Raw genomic sequence first — 19,257 nt, 5'->3', positions numbered from 1 at the left:
CATGGCTGCCGTGAACTGCGGTGCCAGAATCGATGGGAAGTCCGCCAGGATTCTGGTGAATTTGTTGTCCGACAGTGTGATGGAGTCCAGGTGTGGGGCCGGCAACTTGGCTTCACCCAGGGAGAACGTCTGGAAAGTCTCGGCATGTACCAGTCTTTTCCCTTGCAAGTCGACCAGCAAGCTGTGAGCTCGCAAGAAGTCCGCCCCCAGGAGTGGTTGGGCCACCGCGGCCAGCGTGAAGTCCCACGTGAACCAGCTGGCGCCGAACTGCAGCTGCACTGTGTGGGTGCCGTAGGTCCATATCGTACTGCCATTTGCGGCCCTCAGGGTGGGTCCTGGCTTCCTGTTGCGGGTGTCGTACCCCATCGGGGACAAGACGCTGATCTCCGCTCCGGTGTCGACCAAGAAGCGGCGTCCTGACTGTTTGTCCCAGATGTAAAAGAGGCTGTCTTGGTGGCCAGCCGCCATAGTCATGAGCGGCAGCTGGCCCTGGCCCTTGCAGGGCGGGCGACAACGGCGGGCTTTTGTGCCCCACCGCTGGTGGTAGAAACACCACTGTTCACTGGCCTCCTCACTCCTGCCTCTGTGTTGTGTGCGCCCCCCTGCCGGGCCTGGTCTGGTAATCTGACCGACGGACGCCACGCTCTCCCTCTTGGCTTTCCACAGCACGCCTGCCCGGGCCACCACCTTCTGGGGGTCACTGAAATCTGCGTCGGCCAGCCGCAGATGTATGTCCTCGGGCAGTTGCTCCAGGAACGCTTGCTCGAACATGAGGCAGAGCTTGTGTCCGTCAGCCAGGGACAGCATCTCGTTAATCAATGCTGACGGCAGTCTGTCTCCCAAACCGTCCAGGTGAAGCAGGTGGGCCGTGAGAGGCCAAAGGTCCCAATGAGCAGCGCCTTGAATGCTTCATATTTGCCTTCTTCCGGGGGCGAATGTATGAAATCCGCAACCTGGGCGGCCGTCTGCTGGTCAAGGGTGCTCACCACGTGGTAGTAACGCATGGAATCAGAGGATATCTGCCAAATCTGGAACTGGGCTTCTGCTTGGCTAAACCACACACGTGGTCGCAGCGTCCAGAAAGTCGGCAGTTTTAGCGAAACTGCGTGAACAGATGAAGAGTCGGTCATCTTTGGTCCAAATCCCGTTTGGACTGTCGGGGTCACCAATGTAGTGATGTGCTACACACAGCACTGAAATAATGACACGCAGTCGGTAAGTCCTTTTGAGACTAGTTTATTCAAACTTCGCGGTGCTGGCATTTAAATCCCTAGCGCCCACCCTCTCCGGGCGGAAATGACGTTGGAGGTACATTACTAAAGTCTCCCCCCGCGCGCTGGCTATTTGTGAGCCGGTTCACCTGCGCAGAAAGTGGGTCGCCACAATAGAATCAATTAAAACAACACACAAAAACTGACAACAACCAATATGTAAAATACATTGTTGCATGATATTTCATCATAGTTTTTAATTCTACTCTTGTTTTCCAACCAAAATACAAGGCACAGTAAAATACTTAATAAGAAGTAAATTCTGTAAATCATATCAGTTTGAATGGAATTGATAACATGCAAGTTATATGTATTGTGTGCTGGCTTTAAAAAGTACTATTTTGATAAACCACACCAATACACACAAGGTATTCAGTACCAATCAGCATGCTGTTTCTCCAAAGGGATACAGTAGCACTTCCAAGGAAAAGAATTAGCAATTGTTTTCAGTAAAACAACATATTTCTAAAACTAAAACTTTAAAAATCACTTTCTCACAATTAAATAACAAAGCTTTTTAGACTCCTCTCAGTGTTCTTCAGCCAGATACAAAAAGGATTGCCTGCTATTACGTCTTGTGGTTATTGTTAAAACAGAAAAAGCAGAATGCCATGCTGTAACTCAATCAATATATAGTCTTACATAGGAAAAATAAATCATAATCAGTGTTATTTTTCAACAAACCATGAAAGATCAGCCAATTTATTACGATTTATTTCCTGTTCTCTTGAAATTCTAGTTTTTCCAGACAATGGACAAACTGAGAAAACCAATGGTAGATGGATACCACTGACAGAAAGCTGTACTTCCAAACAAGTGCTTCAGGGCAGTACAGTGTTAATTGTTAAAATTTATTATTAAAGTTGCATATGTGGCCATATATAACCTTGAAATAATACATTTTCTTGCAGACATTTACACGGTAATAAAGAAATACAATAGAATTTATCAATAAATACACATCAGAAATACCGACTGTTACTCTCTGGGCAACTCCCTTCCAGAGTAAACTCAACCCCGCGGGCTGAAACAACCTCGTCTGCCAACCCAGCAGACCTCCAAGGTAGTGGCATCCTTTTCATCTAGGACTGCCTTCATCTCATTATCGGGAACACCTTGATAACTCTCAACTTCTTCAAACAGGGCTGCCACCCCCGACAGATCATCCATGTCCAACTCTGGACCTTTTAACAGCTTTTTCCGTTTCTCATCTTTATTTCCTACCTCTAGGACCTTTCTCTTCGCTAAGGGAAGATCTATCTCCTCTCCCTTACCCCCTTTTACGTTACTATTCCTCGTTTTACCACCCTCTAAACCCTCGTGGCACAGGGTCGGTAAAGACGTCTCGGCCAAATCAAAACTGGCCAATTTTAAACTGCTCCCGTTCTCAGCTGCCAATCTCGACAGGCTGCGAGTGACCGCGCATGCGGTATAGCTCGGGGACGCTATGGGCGGGGCCTCAACACGCACCGGTCTGCGGGTCGTAATCATGGTTGACCAAATCCTACCCCCGGCTAAATCGTTCCCAAGGAGGACGTCCACGTCAGTTCTCGGGAATTCTGATGGCACCCCTATTTCAACTGATCCATACACCAGCTCACAATCCAAAATGACCCTATGTAAGGACACTATTTCTGTCCATTTTCCTATTCCTCTCAGGGCTACCTCGCCCGTCTGAGGTCCGAATTGTAATACGTTACGGCTAATTAATGATAGCTCCGCCCCCGTGTCTCTTCAAATCCGTACGGGAATTGGTGGGTCCCCCGCCCTCACAGACACGGTTCCGTGTGACAGATAAATCTCAGGCCCCTCGCGCTCTCTGCTTACCCGGGACCCTCTTGCCGATTTTCTGATTACCACTGCACACCCGATAGGGACCGCTGCTTTCCCTTTTTCTGGCTCCTTTCTCAGAGCAAAGCACCTAGATGCAATATGTCCTCCCTTCCCACAATTAAAACAGGTCAAGCCCGGAAATCTAGGGCCGCCTGGCCTTTCCCCCTCAACCTTACCACTAGCTTCCGGCGGGACCTCTGCCTCAGCTGGCGGACTTTCTCGATCGTTCCCACGGTCTCTCGGGGTACTTTTATTCGAGGGAAACTTTGTCTTGTGGGTTAGGGCATATTCATCTGCGAACCGAGCAATTTCCGAGATGGATTTATTCGGCTTCTCATTCAAATACATCCGGATCTCCTCCGGAACACACCCTTTTAATTCTTCAATCAGAAATAACTCCCTGATACGCCCATAATCCCCGCCCACCTGTTCCGCGGTGCACCAATGGTCCAAGAGCACACCCTTTTCATGGGCTAGCTTGGTATACGTTTGATTCCACCCTTTTCGTAAATTTCTGAACCTTTGTCTATAAGCTTCAGGTACTAGCTCGTAACTCCGGAGAATGGCCTCCTTTACTTTGGCATAATTCTCCGCTTCCCCCTCCCCGACGGACAATGCCGCATATGCTCGTTGTGCCTTCCCTTTTAACACACTTTGTAACAACGCCACCCACTGCTCTTTGGGCCACTTCTGATTTACTGCCACCTTTTCAAAAAGCAAGAAATAACTATCAACATCCGACTCTTCGAATGGAGGTACTACCCTCAACTCCCGACTAACATTAAACCTCTCCTCTCGATCTAACCCTGGATCTCTTCGCTCTTTCCTTAATTTCTCCATCTCTAAGTCATGTTCCCTCTGTTTCTCTTTCTCCTCATACTCTCTTTGCTTTTCAGCTCGGTCCTGCTCTCTTTCGGCCCGTTCCTTCTCCTTCTCGGCTCGTTCCTTCTCTTTCTCGGCTGCTTCTAGCTCTTTTAGCTGAATTTCATGCTGTCTTTGCCTCTCAGCTTGGTCCTGCTCTTTTTTCACCTCTAACCCCTTTAGTTGGAGCTCCTGGTCCCGTTTCACCTCTAACTCCTTTAGATGGAACGCCTGCTCCCTTTGTTTGTCGGCCCTTTCTTTCTCTCTCTCAGCCCGTTCTTTCCCTCTCTCTCAGCCCGTTCTTTCTCTCTCTCAGCCCGTTCTTTCTCTTTCTCAGCTGCTTCCAGCTGCTTTATTTTAAATTCATGTTCCAACCTTAATTTCTCCAACTCTAACTGATCCGTCTCACTCGCTGGTACCTTTTCAGGGATATTTTCCAACTCCTCAGCTGCAAACACCTTCTTCCCAATGTAATACTGAGTTATGACCCTTCGCACTTCCCGCTTTTTCATTGATGACCTCACCTCTGTGACGCTTAACCCCTTCACCAGGTTTACCAAGTCTAATTTTGTAGCCGCCTCTAGCGCCCCCAGAGTCGGGTTTTTCATAAATTCATCCACGTCCATCTTTGCTGGTTTCCCGTCTGGCTACCAGCGTACCAGATCCAAATTTTTTGACTTACAAACCCAATTCACTGACCTCCCAATTTGGTATCAAATCTCGAGACGAGGCCCCACGTTGTTATGAACCCCATAACTGGGTCACTTACCAGCAAAGATAGAGAGGTCCGCTGAAGTCTGATGGTACCATTTTTAAACGTTTTTATTTATAAAGGGGCACAAAAGTAAGGTTGATACAAACATTCAGATAATCTACGTCGTCAATACTCAATCTAAAGCACGGGTATAGTAATAATCAACAATTCGAAGTAGCTCTATAGTTTGTCTAGGGGTAAAACTATTGTCCGATGGAAATATAAAAAGTCTCGCCAGTTCATAAAGGCTTTTAGCCGTTTGAGGGACCGCTGGGTGTTCACGGGTTGGAGAGAGAAAATAAACTTGCCAGCCTTCTGGACTCAAAGCGTGGAATCGGGAACGGGAGTTCCCCGTTGTCAGTTCGGAATCCTTTTCGGGGTTATTAGCCACTCGATTCCCTAGCTAGGGGATCCAAATCACACGTGGCTCCCGAGCAGCTTCCCGTTCTTACGGGAACGGTGAGCGATGGTGTCTCCGTCTGGTGCGTCGCTGGAGTACCGCCTCCTGCAGTCTCCATTTTATCATGGCTGGCAGATTTGTAAATGTCAATCAAGGTAGGGTGATACAATCCCCACCCCACATTGCCTGAGGGGGTCCATGTCCCTGATAGCTGGCACGTACTATAGAGTTGCAATTCACACAGGTGCCTCTAAGAACAATGGTCAAATCCGTTGCATTGTCTCTCATTTCCTGGGTCCAAGAACCGAATTAATAGTGATCTTGCGATTCTCCGGAAGGAGGGGGCTGGTCCCGCACCCTTCGGCCCCTCAGAGCTGTGGTACATTCATAACACCGACAAACAACTAAAGCACATTGTGCAGTGTTAACATTGCTGCTCCACAGATCCAGAGATTTAAGTTTGATCCTGACCTTGGATTCCATCTGTGTGGAGTGCACACATTCACCCTATGTGCATATGTTCTTTCCTTGCTCTCCATCCACATGCCAAAGATCTTCAGGTTACTAAATTAATTAGTTATTGCAAACTGCCCCTCACAGCAGGAAGAAAAATCGGTGTTGGGGGATGAAGGGGCGAAGAACGAGAACTGACAGGAATGCAAAAGGCATAATGAATTTTGCAGAGATGAAGATGGGAACATTGAGCTGAAGTACCCACTTCTGTACAGTATGATTTTATGGTTTTAATTTAAAAATCTCTCATTAAACATAAATAACAGAGAATTGCATTCCAATATATAAACACAAGAGATTCCGCAGATGCTGGATATTCAGAGTAACATAAGCAAAATGCTGGAGTAACTCAACAGGTCAGACAGCACCTTTTGAGATGAATTTTCAGCTAATGTTTAGGGTTGAGACTGTTAAAGCTGCTAAATATAATGTAGACATTTTTAAAGTCTGCAACAGGAACTATACTGGAGAATAAGCAAATGGCTGCAAAATTAAGCAAATATCCTTTGCCCTTCTTCATATAAGACACAGAAAACATCCTGAAAACAGTGCAGGATGACAGCAACAATATGGATGAGAAGCTGAAAGAAATTATCATTAGTTTTTTCCAAGAGAAAAGAGTTTTAGCGAAATTTCTAAATCTGGGAACTTGGTCCTTTATCTCTTCTGTGGCTTCTCATACAATCACATCCTTCCTTTAAAGTGGTACATAACTCGAAAAGTGCGTTGAAACTCTATCACTAATTGGGCCAATCTCTCTCCTCATGTCCTATGCCTTCTTAATCCATCCACCCAACTCATCACACTGCCTTCAGAACCTGTGTAGCATACACATAAAAGTTCCCTGTTTCTGGGTACTTGTGCATTTCTAGCCTGTTTATCCTCTATAAATTACCTTACACTTCAATGCATTAAATTCATTTGACAGAAATCCACCCCAATTCATTGATACTTTCCTGCAGCTTGTACTTTTCTTCCTCATTCTCTACTACTGCAAATCTCAATTCAAGTTCTTTATCAATATCTTCATCCCAGGAATCAACCTTGTACATTCTCTGCACTGCCTCCAAATCAAGCACGTCCTTCCTTAAAAATGGTGACAAAAACCATATATTGTCCCACTAATGCACGCTAAAAATGCATCAAACCTTCCATACTTGTAAATTCTATGACCTATGCTATCACGGCCATTTCTCCATTAATCTGTTTCCACAAACTAACCTGTTTCATGAACTAGTTTTCTCATTTCCTTGGAAAAGCTATTTGTTTTCCTTACATCATATTGTATCTGCCAGCTTCTTCCTACTTGATCTTTGCATTGTTTGTCTGTGTCCTCAGCACAAATTGCTATTCTAGTTATTCTTGTATCAGCAGGTAATTTGACTACAGTGTGCTCAAGTACAAGTCACTATAAATGGTTGAAACTGCAACACTGATGCATGTGACATCCCAATAGTTAACACTTTTGCAAATCTGTTTGACCTATTTACTGTAATTGTTTGTTTACATTTGTTCATTGATCAAGTATTTAGCCATTTCCAACATACATCCTTAAGTCATACAGTATTCTATTTCACTGTGTAAAATGCCTTCTGGAAATCCTAATATAATATACTCAATGCTCCCTCATTATCCAAGATGTTCATGATATCCTCCAGAGACAAGCAAATTTGTCAAGCACAATTTCCCTTTGATAAAATCATGCTGGTTGTTTCAAGATGTTCTAGGTGTACTACCATCATCTCCTTACAAATGAAAACAGCTAAGCAAACAGGCCTAGTTTTACATGTTGTCTACCTCTCTTCTTGAATACCAGTGCTACATTTGTCACTTTGCAGTCCTCTGGGACTCTGCAGAATCCAACAAAGTCTGGTAGATCAGAACTAAGCATCTATTATCGCTGCAGCTACTTCCTACAATAGCCATCAGGTCTATGATCTTGTCAGCTTTTATCTCCATGAACCCTAAAGTTACACAGTAATCAGTCTGGTAGCACCTTATCAAACGCCTTCTGGAAATCCTAATATACTAAGCCCAATGCTTCCCCATTATCCAATATGTTCATACATCACAGGTCAGTGACGAACTGACCTTTATCTTGCTGAAGCCAGGCAGCAGGTCTCAGACACCTTGAAAAGGACCATTGAAAAGGGAGTTTTCTGGGCTATGAGAAAATTGTCTCCAACACCATTACAAGCAACACCATCTTGTCCACTGCCACCAAACTCGCAGTTCCGTTACACCACACTGCTCATTTCTAACTCCTACCAAGATCCACAAATCTGACTGCCGAGGTAAGCCCATTGTCTCTGCCTGCATCTGCACCACTGAACTCATATCCACATATCACAATTCCATTCTATTCCCCTTGTTCAGCCCCTTCCCACCAACAACTGCAACACTTCACATGCTCTCAGTGTCCACAACAACTTTCAATTCCCTGGCCCTGACTGCCTCATTTTCACCAGTTGTCCAGTCCCTAGACACTTCTATCCCCCATCAAGAAGGCCTTAAAGTTCTCCACTTCTTGATCAACAAAAGATCCAACCAGTTCCTTTCCACTACCTCCTCCTCCGTCTGGCAAAACTGGTCCTTGCCTTCAATAATTTCACCTTTGCTCCTCCCACTTTCTCCAAATTCAAGGGGTAGCTATATTTTGCGCACCACAGTCCCAAGGAAACATAGAATTGCTTGGAGGTAGAGAGAGTTGAAAAGAAGCCAGCATGGGCAGTCGGCACGTTTTGCTTAGAACAGTCCTGAGAAGACACCGGATTGCTTGGAGGGAAAGGGAGCTTCAAAGAAACAAGCAGGGGCAGTTGGCACATTTTTACATGTCAACGGACTTCTTGGAGGTAGAGAGAGCTTAAAAGAAGTGATCAAGAGCAGTCAGCACATTTTGCACGCCACCGAAACACCAGATTGCTTGGAGGGAGAAAAAATTTAAAATAAGTGAGTGGGAGCAGTTGGCACACTTTGCATGCCACAGTCATGAGGAAACATTGGACCGCACATAAATAGGCACTTGGCAAGGATCAATAAAAAATAATTAGGTTTAAGAGGAGTGGCCATTGTGTAATTAGTCCAATGTTGGAGTGGGGAGTGGAGGCTTTGGTTCATTGAGGCTTGGTGAGGACAGGATATGTCAGAGGTACATTTATTTATTCTTTCTTTATTTCTTAATAGACATGTAGAATAGTGGGAATGTCAGACAGGATACTGGAATTCTCCTCTTGCGGAATGTGGGAAGGTTGTCCTTGACAACTACACTTGCAAGAAGTGTACACAGCTGGAGCTTCTAATAGACCATGTTATGGAGTTGGAGCTGGAACTCCAGATCATTAAGAGGCTGACAGGTTGTTAGGCAGAACATATAGGAAGGGACACACTGGTAACTAAGTGATGGTCAGGAGGAGAAAAGAGGATAGGCAGCTGGAGCAGAGTACCCCTGTGGCTGTTGCCCTCAACAACAGATATAGCATTTTGAGTACTATTGTGGGGAACGTTCTAGCAGAGGAAAGCCTCAGCAGTCAGATGTCTGGCACTGAGTCTGGCTCTGTGGCTCAGAAAGGAAAGGGAGAGAAGAGACAAACTGTAGTGATGGAGGACTCATTGTTTAGGGGAACACAAAGGATGTTCTGTTAACTAGATTGAGATTTCCAGATGGTTTATTGCCTCCTGAATGCCATAGTCAGAGACACCTCAAATCACATCCACAGCACTTTTAAGTGAGCAATCAGAGGTTGTGGTTCATATCAGTATCAATGAAATGCATGGGAGGGGTAATGAGGTTGTGCAAAATGAGTTCAGAGAGTGAGGTGCTAAGTTAAAGGACAGAGCCATCAGGGTTGTGAACTCAGGATTGTTACCTGTGCCATATGCTAGCAAGTCTAGAAATAGGAAGATCATATCGTTTAACACATGGTTAAGGGGTTGGTGCAGGAGAAGAGCTTCAGATTTCTGGATCATTGTGCTCTCTTCCAGGGAAGCTGGGACCTGTACAGAAAGGATGGTTTGCACCTGATCTGGAGGGGGAACTAATATGCAGTGAGAAGGTTTGTTAGTATTGCACAAGAGGATTTCAACTAGAATTGAAGGGAGATGGTAACCAGAGAACCAGAAGATAGTGGAGTAGTTGTGCAGAAAGATGATGTTAAGCCTACATACAAAGTCAGGAAATGAAAGATTGAGCATTTTGGGACTAATGTTCTGAGCTGCATATATTTCAACGGAAGGAGTATTTTAGGAAAGGCAGGTGAGCTTAGGGCATGGATTAGCATGTGGAATTATGACATTGTAGCCATTAATGAGATGGTTGCAGGAGGGACAGGACTGGCATTTCAATGTTCAGCGGTTCCATTGTTTTAGACATGATAGAGTGGAAGGAAATAAAGGAGGGGGGTGGCATTACTAGTCATGGAAAATGTCACGGCAGTGCTCAGTCAGGTCAGACTGGAGAACTTGTTTGGTGAGGATTTATGGGTAGAACTAAAGAATAACAAAGGTATGACCATGTTGGTGGGATTAAATTGCAGATCAACAAACAGTGTGCGGGATTTAGAGGAGCAAATTTGTAGAGAGATCGCAGACAGTTGCAAGAAATATAACATTGTGTTAGTAGGTGCTTTTAACTTTCCACATATTGACTGGGACTCTCATACTGTAAAAGGGTTGGATGGGATAGAGTTTGTCAAATGTGTTCAAGAAAGTTTGCATTATTAGTAAGTAGAATTCCCAACTAGAGAGAATGTGATACTAGATCTATTAGGGAATGAGAAAGGTCAGGTGACAGAAGTTTGTGTAAGGGGACACTTTGCATCTAGTGATCATAATGCCATTAGTTTCAAAGTAATTATGGAGAAGGATATGTCTAGTCCTTGGATTGAGATTCTAAATTGGAGAAAGGCCAATTTTGATGGCATCAAAAAAAATCCGGTAAGTGTAATTGGGACAGGTTGTTTTCTGGTAAAGGTGCACTTGGTAAACAGATTGCACTTCAGAGAATTTTTATGTAATGAACAGAAGTTAATGAAAAAGAAAAAAACTCGACATAAAGCGAAAAATGAAAACCTCGATCGTATATTGTCAGTGTTGGAGTGAACATATACAGCTTAACGGTATGCTGATCATGAAACAAGCAATGATCTGTCATAACAAACTGAAAATTGAAGGAAATTGTCAATATTCAGTAGGCTGATTGCAAAAATTTAAGAAAAGGCACTGAATTAAATTTTAAAGCATCTGCAGATCACGAAACTGCAGAGAAATTAATTGATGAGTTTGCTAAGATTATCACTGATGAAAATCTAACCCAAGAACAAGTCTACAATGCTGATTATTTTTATATCTTACAAAAAACCCAAACAAAGAGTGAAGTACAAATACAGTGTAGTGTAACATTTTAATCAAAACATGGCATTGTGAATGGAGACTGAAAGCCTGCTGTAATTTGTTGTTGTTCAACAGCTGATTCAGGTATTCTCCTGATGCTACTCTGCTGCTTTTGTTACCCTGCACATGTTCTATATTCATAATATTAATGGTATCTAACAGTTTTTACTGTTAAATACTTGAGTGTGATGAACAAATGTTGTACAAAGACTGCTTACTGGTAGCATATAAATTCAGAATCAGAAATGATGGCGATCTCAAACAATCTCATTATGCATTTCAAAAATTGAAAAAAACTGAATATCCAAAACACTTTGGATAAGAGGTACTCAACCTTTATTTACTTTGTTATTCTACCTCTTTATCATCTTTAATCATCCTTTCCTAAGTTTCTAATAATTTCCTCTGACCAGGTCCTGCAGAACCCCACTACAAACAAACTTCCAGTTACCAAAATCTTTTGAAATAAACCTATAATAAGACTTTAAATTAATGCCAGCATGCAGGTCTCATTAACCAATAAAAGGAAGATGGGCAGGCATTCACTCTTCCATCTGTTCAGAGGACAAAATAATTTTAAGTAGCACTTTAAGCAAACCTATTAATTCCCTAATTATCTAAATTAATTAAAATACTGGAATCATTTTAATTAACAATTCATCATTAAATTTAAACATTCAGACTGATTTGCTATTAAATATTCTTGACCATAATTTTAATGCATGGTCTTTGAGGAGAAAGTGATGAACCAAACATTTATGTCCCTTATGTTGTCTCTGTTAATACTCGGTCGGCATTCTTGCCCTATTCATTTATAACCAACTCCAAAAGAAGCTCAAACAACATTAGCTGAATGCAACACGCCTATTTTGCATTCACTGGCTCACCCATCTCTGCAAATCTATTTTGTGACACAAAAGAATTGTTTCTTTGGGGTGGAGGTGAATCAATGGAACATACAGTTCTGTGGTGTCCTGTGACACGATCATTTATTACGAATGTTATCTTGATTTAAAGAGCTACTTCACCAAATTCACTAGGAAGCTAGATATGTTGGAAGTACAGACAGCCACACAATTTTGGCATTTAAAATAACCCTGTGTTATTTCTTATAGTCAAATTATCATCCATCCACACATTATCTTAAACTAATTTTTTCCTGCCTGTACTTTTCCATAATGCAAAATTTAAAATTTAACAATAGTGCAATGATCTGCTTGACCTGTTAACCTTGCCTCCTCAATTCAATGCATGCATATTTTATTGATGGACATTGAGGTAATGAGTACTTGAAAGGTTTATCTCACCAGACACTCTAGCAGTCGTGCTGGCCGGGCAATAATGATCATCAGTTTCTTCACCAGCTGAGTAACAAATGTCACCTCTGAACTCTCGGACCGCTCGTGTGCCTGTAAAATAAAGATTAGATTCACATTTAAAACAAGATTTTTTAACAACACCGCAATTTATTTCAGCAACAATAGAAATCCTATATTGTATACAAATAACACTCAGGGCCCTCTGCCTCAGAAATAGGACCACTAATAAAAGAAGGGGCTCAACTTTTAAGAGTATGTCTGCCAAAAACCTTGCACATTTCTGAAGCTCCAAAACTCTCGTCAGGACACTATCATGCTCAAAAGATAATCGAGACATCCTGTTTTGATGCTGTTTAAACCTCTTTTGAAATATGCTATACTACATACTAGAACCTCACTTCTGTGCAAGTTTAGCCTTGCCAGCAGCAGCACACGATCATTAGCTTCTGAAGCTGATGTCATTGCTTAGCTGAGAAATGCCTATGTCATTCCTATACACAGTGAATCCCAATGACATAATCACCAGCAGAACAATTTACCCAGACAGGTTAAGTTATACTCTGTCTGAAAAGTCATCCATCAACACTAGTAATCACTGGTGCTTGAAATTAAAATGACCCACCATTCCCCCACTCCTCCAGGTCACATCACAATGCCTCTTTAAGAGACTCCAAATAGGTAGGTGTTAAGAAATATACAGAAAAATAAACACAAAGTATTTTTCTCCTAGAAACATTACATTTTGGTTTGTGTTAATATGTTTTCTCTATTAAAAATTACCTTCACATATTGGTTTTTAATATCTCCATATATTAAGATTACTAAATTAACATTTTTTCTTGCAAAATAAAAGATATGTGGAAGATCACATTTACAGAATTAAATAGTAACAGAAAAAGGTTTGAGTGGAGTTTTGCTCTAAATTAAATGTAAATCGATTTAATAATAAATACAAACAAAAAGCACAATTTAAAAGGAACAACTTCTCTCCTCCCCAAATCTTGTTCTTGACCTCTTCAGAACTTCAACTGCAAGACACTGTTATAGTTTTATGGGTACACTGCGAGAATTTCTAAGCTATATAATACAGAAAAAAATTAAAACAATGATTTATGTGCTCCCTGCAGTTCTGCCACGGCTAAAAATACGATTATTCTCCAATAATTTTGCTTTATGATCCAGTATGATGTAATTGTCAATGTTAGTTAATGGTAGGCAGAGAATCAACTGCAAGGATTTATCTTTTCATCCTCCCAGCATTATGTTTAATGTCCCCCAAAGATTGATTCTAAATCATCATCTTCTCATTTGCATGCTGTACTTCATCAACGCTGTCTAAAATACAATGCAAGATTCTATGAATACAGTTAGGTTCAACAAATTATTCCCTTGGCAGTGCCTTTGCACAGTCAAAGTCCTTGTCAGCATCCATGAAAGGATGATAGTTTTATTATGAAAAGAATTAAGCTAACTTATTCAGTCCCCACAAATTCCAGCTACATCACTCTTCCTAGGCGTATATGACTGAACTTCAGTGTGCTACTGTACTCTGAGCTGTGCTTTATCCACTTAATGCATCCATCATTAAACATATAAAGCTTCACTTACATACCATAGCTATTTCTACCGTGGCCCACCTACTGCTAAAACCTTCTGACCTGACTATTTTAATGTTTCTTTGACAGGCATTTTATATTTTATCTTCCATAAACTTAAGGTCATCAAAAATTTCCTGCCAATATTCTCACTTGGACCGTATCTGTTTCATCCATAAGACATACAATTAAGACCATTGGGTTTGCTCAGCCACTCCATTATAGTAGATATATCATTCCTCTCAATCCCATTCTCCTGTTTTCTCCTCATAATGTTTGATGTCCTAACTGATTAAGAACCCAACAACCTCGGTTTTAAATACAATGCCTATAAAAAGTATTCACTCCAACCTCCCCCCCCCCCCCCCCCCGCCCAGGAAGTTTTCATGTTTTATTGTTTTACAACATTGAATTACGGTGGATTTAATTTTTTTTGACACTGATCAACAGAGAAATAACAAATTTAATCCACTGTGATTCAATGTTGTAAAACAATAAAACATAAAATCTTCAAGGAGAATGAATATATTTTATAGGCCCTGTATATCCAATGACTTGGCCTCCAAAGCCATCTGTGGAAATGAATTACACTGATTCATTACCCTTTGGCTAGAGAAATTCCTCTTCATCTGTTCTAAATAGACAACCCTCTATTCCAAGCCTGTGCACTCTGGTCTTAGACTCCTTCACTATAAGAAACAACCCGTCCACATCCCTTCTATCTAGGTATTTCAATATTCAATAGGTTTCAATGAGATCTCCCCTCATTCTTCAAAATTCCATTGAGTACTGGCCCAGAGTCATCAAGCTATTCTCGTACGTAAACCATTTGTTCCCAGACTCATTCTTGTGAACCTCCCAGGACCCTCTCCAAAGGCAACACATCTTTTCTTAGATAAGGGGCCCAAAACTGTTCATAATACTCCAAGTCTGGCCTGACAATGCCTTATAAAGCCTCAGCATTATATATATTTTTTCTATTCTTGTCCTCTTGAAATGAATGCTAACATTCATTTGCCTTCCTTACTACCTACAGTTAATCTTTAGGGAATCCTGCACAAGGACTCCCTTTGAACCTCTGACTTCTGAATTTGCTCCCTATTTAGAAAATAGTCTTCACCTTTATTCCTTCTACCAAAGTGCATGACCATGCACTTCAAAGTTCAACTAAATTTACTGAAGGACATACAGCATATGTTACCATATCCAACCCTGAGATTCATTTTCTTGTGGGCAGACTCAATACATCTAATAACCATATTAGAATAATTGAAAGACCACACCAACAGGGTGGACAACCAATGTGCAAAAGACAGCAAACTGTGCAAATACGAAAAAGAATAAAGAAATAGTAATAACAATAATAAATAATTAATCAATAAATATCCATGAGATGAAATGTCTTTGAAAGTGAATCCACAGGATGTGGGACCAGTTCAGTGATGGGATGGGATGAGTGAAGTTATCCCCTTTGATTCACTAGCCTGATGTCTGGTGAGTAGTAACTGTTCCTAAATCTGCTGGTGAGAGTCCTGAGGCCCCTGTACATTTTTCTTGGCGGCAGTAGAGAGAACAGAGCATGACCTGGGTGGTGGGGGTCCCTGATGATGGATGTTGATTTCCTGTGACACCACTCTGTGTAGATATGTTCAATGGTGGGGAGGACTTTTCTCGTGATGGACTGGGCACTATTCACTATTTTTTTTTAAAGAGGATTTTCCGTCCAAGGGCATTGGTGTTTCCATACCAAGTTGTGATGCAGCCAGTCCCTATCAAAGTTCAATATACTCTCCACACACATGTATAAAAGTTTGTCAAAGTTTTAGATACCATGCCAATTCTTCACACACTTCTAAGGAAGTAGTGGGAAGTATGTTGTAGACTTCTCTACGCCATATTCCATCTGCCACTTCTTTGCCCATTCTCCCAATTTGTCCAAGTCCTGCAGACTTGCTGCTTCTTCATCACGACGTGCCCCATCACAACCATGGGCACACTGCCTTCTATTGTTTCCTGATCAAGACACGAATTGTTTTTAAAACTTACATCAAATCTTTCTGTGGCTTCATCCTTCCCTTACCATGAAACTACACTCAAACACCAACCCATTAACAAATGCTGCTTTTTTTTTGCTATTGCCCAATTTTTGTCTTCCAGGAGGTATTCTGAGAAAAAATTAAACTACATGATTTGGGAGTCAAACAATGAGGCAAATGCACCACTAGCTTTTGATACCCATTTATACTTAGTATTAAAGTCAGTCATATTCATCAACCTATCCAGCAACATCTTTAAATCTGTTTTTTTGTTGGTTAATCAAACCCAAATAAAATCAACTAAAATCTACTGAATGCCAATGTCATGGGAATCTGGACAGAAAACTTCTGTGCAGAAAAAGATATTGCAGAAAATCACATCAAATTCCAAACAATTAGTTAGTGTGGACTACCTTCCTGTTTATTAGTTGTATTTTCTATGATGTAGGGCGAGCACCATGGACTCACTCGGCCAAAGGATCTGCATATATGTACTGTATTGCTTTATAACTCTATGTACTGTGAATTCTTATTGAAATGAAAAATACCACTCTGATTAAGTAGATTTTATATTGAAATATCTTCAGACTCTTTAACGTTATGAAATAATTATCGGTCAAATACAAGATCAAGAGGGCATCGTGAAGAGTGAGCAAGCAGCTGGAAAGTGTGGACATGATACTCCAAAGGGCTTATTTCTGTGCCGTATGAATCACTGAATTGTGTTCTGGGAGAGTGAAAAGTCACAATGCCTGTAAGTGAAAACATGGACAGATCAGAAAGAGAAAGGCATCATGTGTGGAGAGTGAGGGGCTGGCAGAGTGTGGAGATAGTACTGTGAAGAATGGACAGGAGGAGCCTAGACAAGCTAAGTGACACAGGCCTTGTGCATGGAGAACAGGTAAGCAAGAAGTGCCTTGTCACAAGATAACCATGAGTAGCTGATTGGTATTTCTTTCCAGTCTCTTTTGAATAACCAAGTAATGTACATTAGGGAACATAATGAAGCCATAAGTACATGATTAAAGTAATTAAACCCAAACTAATTAATCAGAACAGTTGTCTAGGTGATGCACTGTACTTGTAATATATGGAAATCTGCAGATCCTATCAAGGGTGCATGCCTAAGATAGCATGCACAAAAAAATTGTTGGGATACAACCTACAGTGCCGCCCCTCAATTCTTTAACCTCACCTATAATAAAATGATACATAATAATCTTCACTGCCAAATGAAGTAGTGACAGTTGCAAGAACATGTGACATTGGATGATATTTTTTTAAATTCTTGCAGAAATTGTATACACTTCAGTATTTGGGAACAACATTGTCATAAACATCAATAACATTTGCCTCAAAAAAAAATGTTTTGCCTTGCCACTTCATTTGTAAGTCGGTGAAAATCTGCAGTGTGATCATCTCCATCAACAATCAGACAGTTTTAAAGGATAGTTTTTAAAGAATCACTTATACTTACAACATTTAAGTATGTTTTATAGTGTGAAAAGGATTCTATAAATAAGTAGCAATAAAGATATGACCTCTGTAACACTGTCAGAGATGCTAAGAGATAGAACTAGACCAGAAGAGTCTCGATCCAGCCATAGGCTGAAGCAGGACTTACAACTATAATAGGTTACAAAATGAAGTCAGGCAACATCACCGATGCAATCCCATCCCATCCCAATAAGCTTTTGAACAGAAAGGAATGGGTATTGTCACCATGCACCCTGACTGCATCCACTGCACCCGAATCTATAGTTACCATTGTGGGCCCAGATGTGTCCATGGCCGTAACAAAAGATCCTGTACCTTTTGTGAGAGGGAGGAGTTGGGGATTTAGGGTCTGATGTTCTTGTTGGTGATTTGCTGCATGGGCAAGCTGTTAGTTTTGTGTGTGTGAGAGAGAGGGTGTTGGGGGTTTGATGTAATGTCACTGTTCTATGCTGCGAGGGAGGGGTCAAGGATTTGGGGTTTTTGATGTTCTGGTTGCTGTTTTTCATGTGGGCAACCTGTTACTTTTTTGTGTAAGAGAGGGGTGAAGGGTTTGGGGGTTTGCAAGTTTTGTTTCTTTTTCTTTTTAGAGCTGTGGGGGAGGGAAATTGATGTCTTTTCTTCCAACAACTCCCATATTTTTTCTGTATTTCATGACTATCTGGAGAAGACAAATATCAGAGTTGTATTGTACATGCATACTTTGACAATAAAATGAACCTTTGATGTTACTGCCAAGAAAACTCACCAAAGCTTCTACTTGCTCAAAAGGCTAAAGAAATTCACCATATCTCGGTCAACTCTTACCAATTTTTAATCGATGCATCACTGAAAGCATTCTGTATGGATGCTTAACAGCTTGGTATGGCAACTGCTCTGCATGTGACTGCAAGAAGCTGCAGGGTTGTGGACACATCTCAACATATAGAAACCGGCTCCATGGACTCGGTCTATACTTCTCACCCAGCAAAGCAGGTGGCATAATCAAAGATCCCACCCACTCTGGACATTCTCTTCTTCCTTCTGCCATCAGACTGAAGGTACAAAAGCCTGAAAGCTCGTACCACCAGGCTCAAGGACAGCTTCCATCCCACTGTTATCAAATTCTTGAACTGCACAATGGACACTTGGCCTCACAATCTACCTCGTTATGATCATGCACTTTATCATTTACCTGCACCGCACATTTTTGGTGGCTTTTATACTATATTCTGCAATGATATTATTTTACCTTATTCTTGCTCAATGCACTGTAGAATGATTTGATCTGAATAAATCATACGCAAGACAAGTTTTTTACTGTGTCTTGGTACATGTAACAATAAACTAACATCATTTTCATCAGAAAGAGTATATATAATTGGATGTACAATTGTATTTTACTTTCAAATTCTCAGTATTTGTAATGTTATTTCATTTTTTTACTCATATCTACATGAGTATTTCATAATTAAAATCTCATTTATTTTCTGTAATTAGGGAACATTGGATAGCAATAGAGAGATCTGGTTATAATGCTATCAGAATTTTAAACATACTGAATACTTACATCTTGCAGAAGCCTCTCCAAATTCTCTTGCAGCTCAAAGAAATATCTGGAAGTGATAAGCCCATCTCGAGATTTAGCCAGGCAGTCCCTAGCGAGCTCAATCACCTGATGGTGGATGAAGCTGAGAACCCCATCAGCTAACTGCAACACATTCTCTGGAGCACTGGATTTGATGAACTCCTGGAGGTTCTCCTCCATTTGAGCCGTGGCCTGTTGAATGAAATTTGTTTGCCATAGGTTATCT

The 19,257-nt window shown here is 41.4% G+C and overlaps 1 protein-coding gene across 5 annotated transcripts in view; it reads right to left on the bottom strand.

The window, feature by feature from the left end:
• mast2 (microtubule associated serine/threonine kinase 2) overlaps positions 1-19,257 on the bottom strand; it is a 405,044-nt gene that overhangs the window by 64,454 nt on the left and 321,333 nt on the right. For all 5 annotated transcript variants that reach the window (XM_073062969.1, XM_073062970.1, XM_073062973.1 and 2 more), the window contains 2 exons: positions 19,014-19,223; positions 12,328-12,429 (listed from right to left, as the gene is read on the bottom strand). In XM_073062969.1, the coding sequence (XP_072919070.1) occupies positions 12,328-12,429; positions 19,014-19,223 (312 nt within the window). The remainder of the gene's footprint in view (positions 1-12,327; positions 12,430-19,013; positions 19,224-19,257) is intronic.

Source organism: Hemitrygon akajei, chromosome 12 (assembly GCF_048418815.1).
Source record: "Hemitrygon akajei chromosome 12, sHemAka1.3, whole genome shotgun sequence".
In the NCBI taxonomy this organism is placed as follows: Eukaryota; Metazoa; Chordata; class Chondrichthyes; order Myliobatiformes; family Dasyatidae; genus Hemitrygon; species Hemitrygon akajei.
This window is presented reverse-complemented; position numbering and strand designations above follow the sequence as displayed.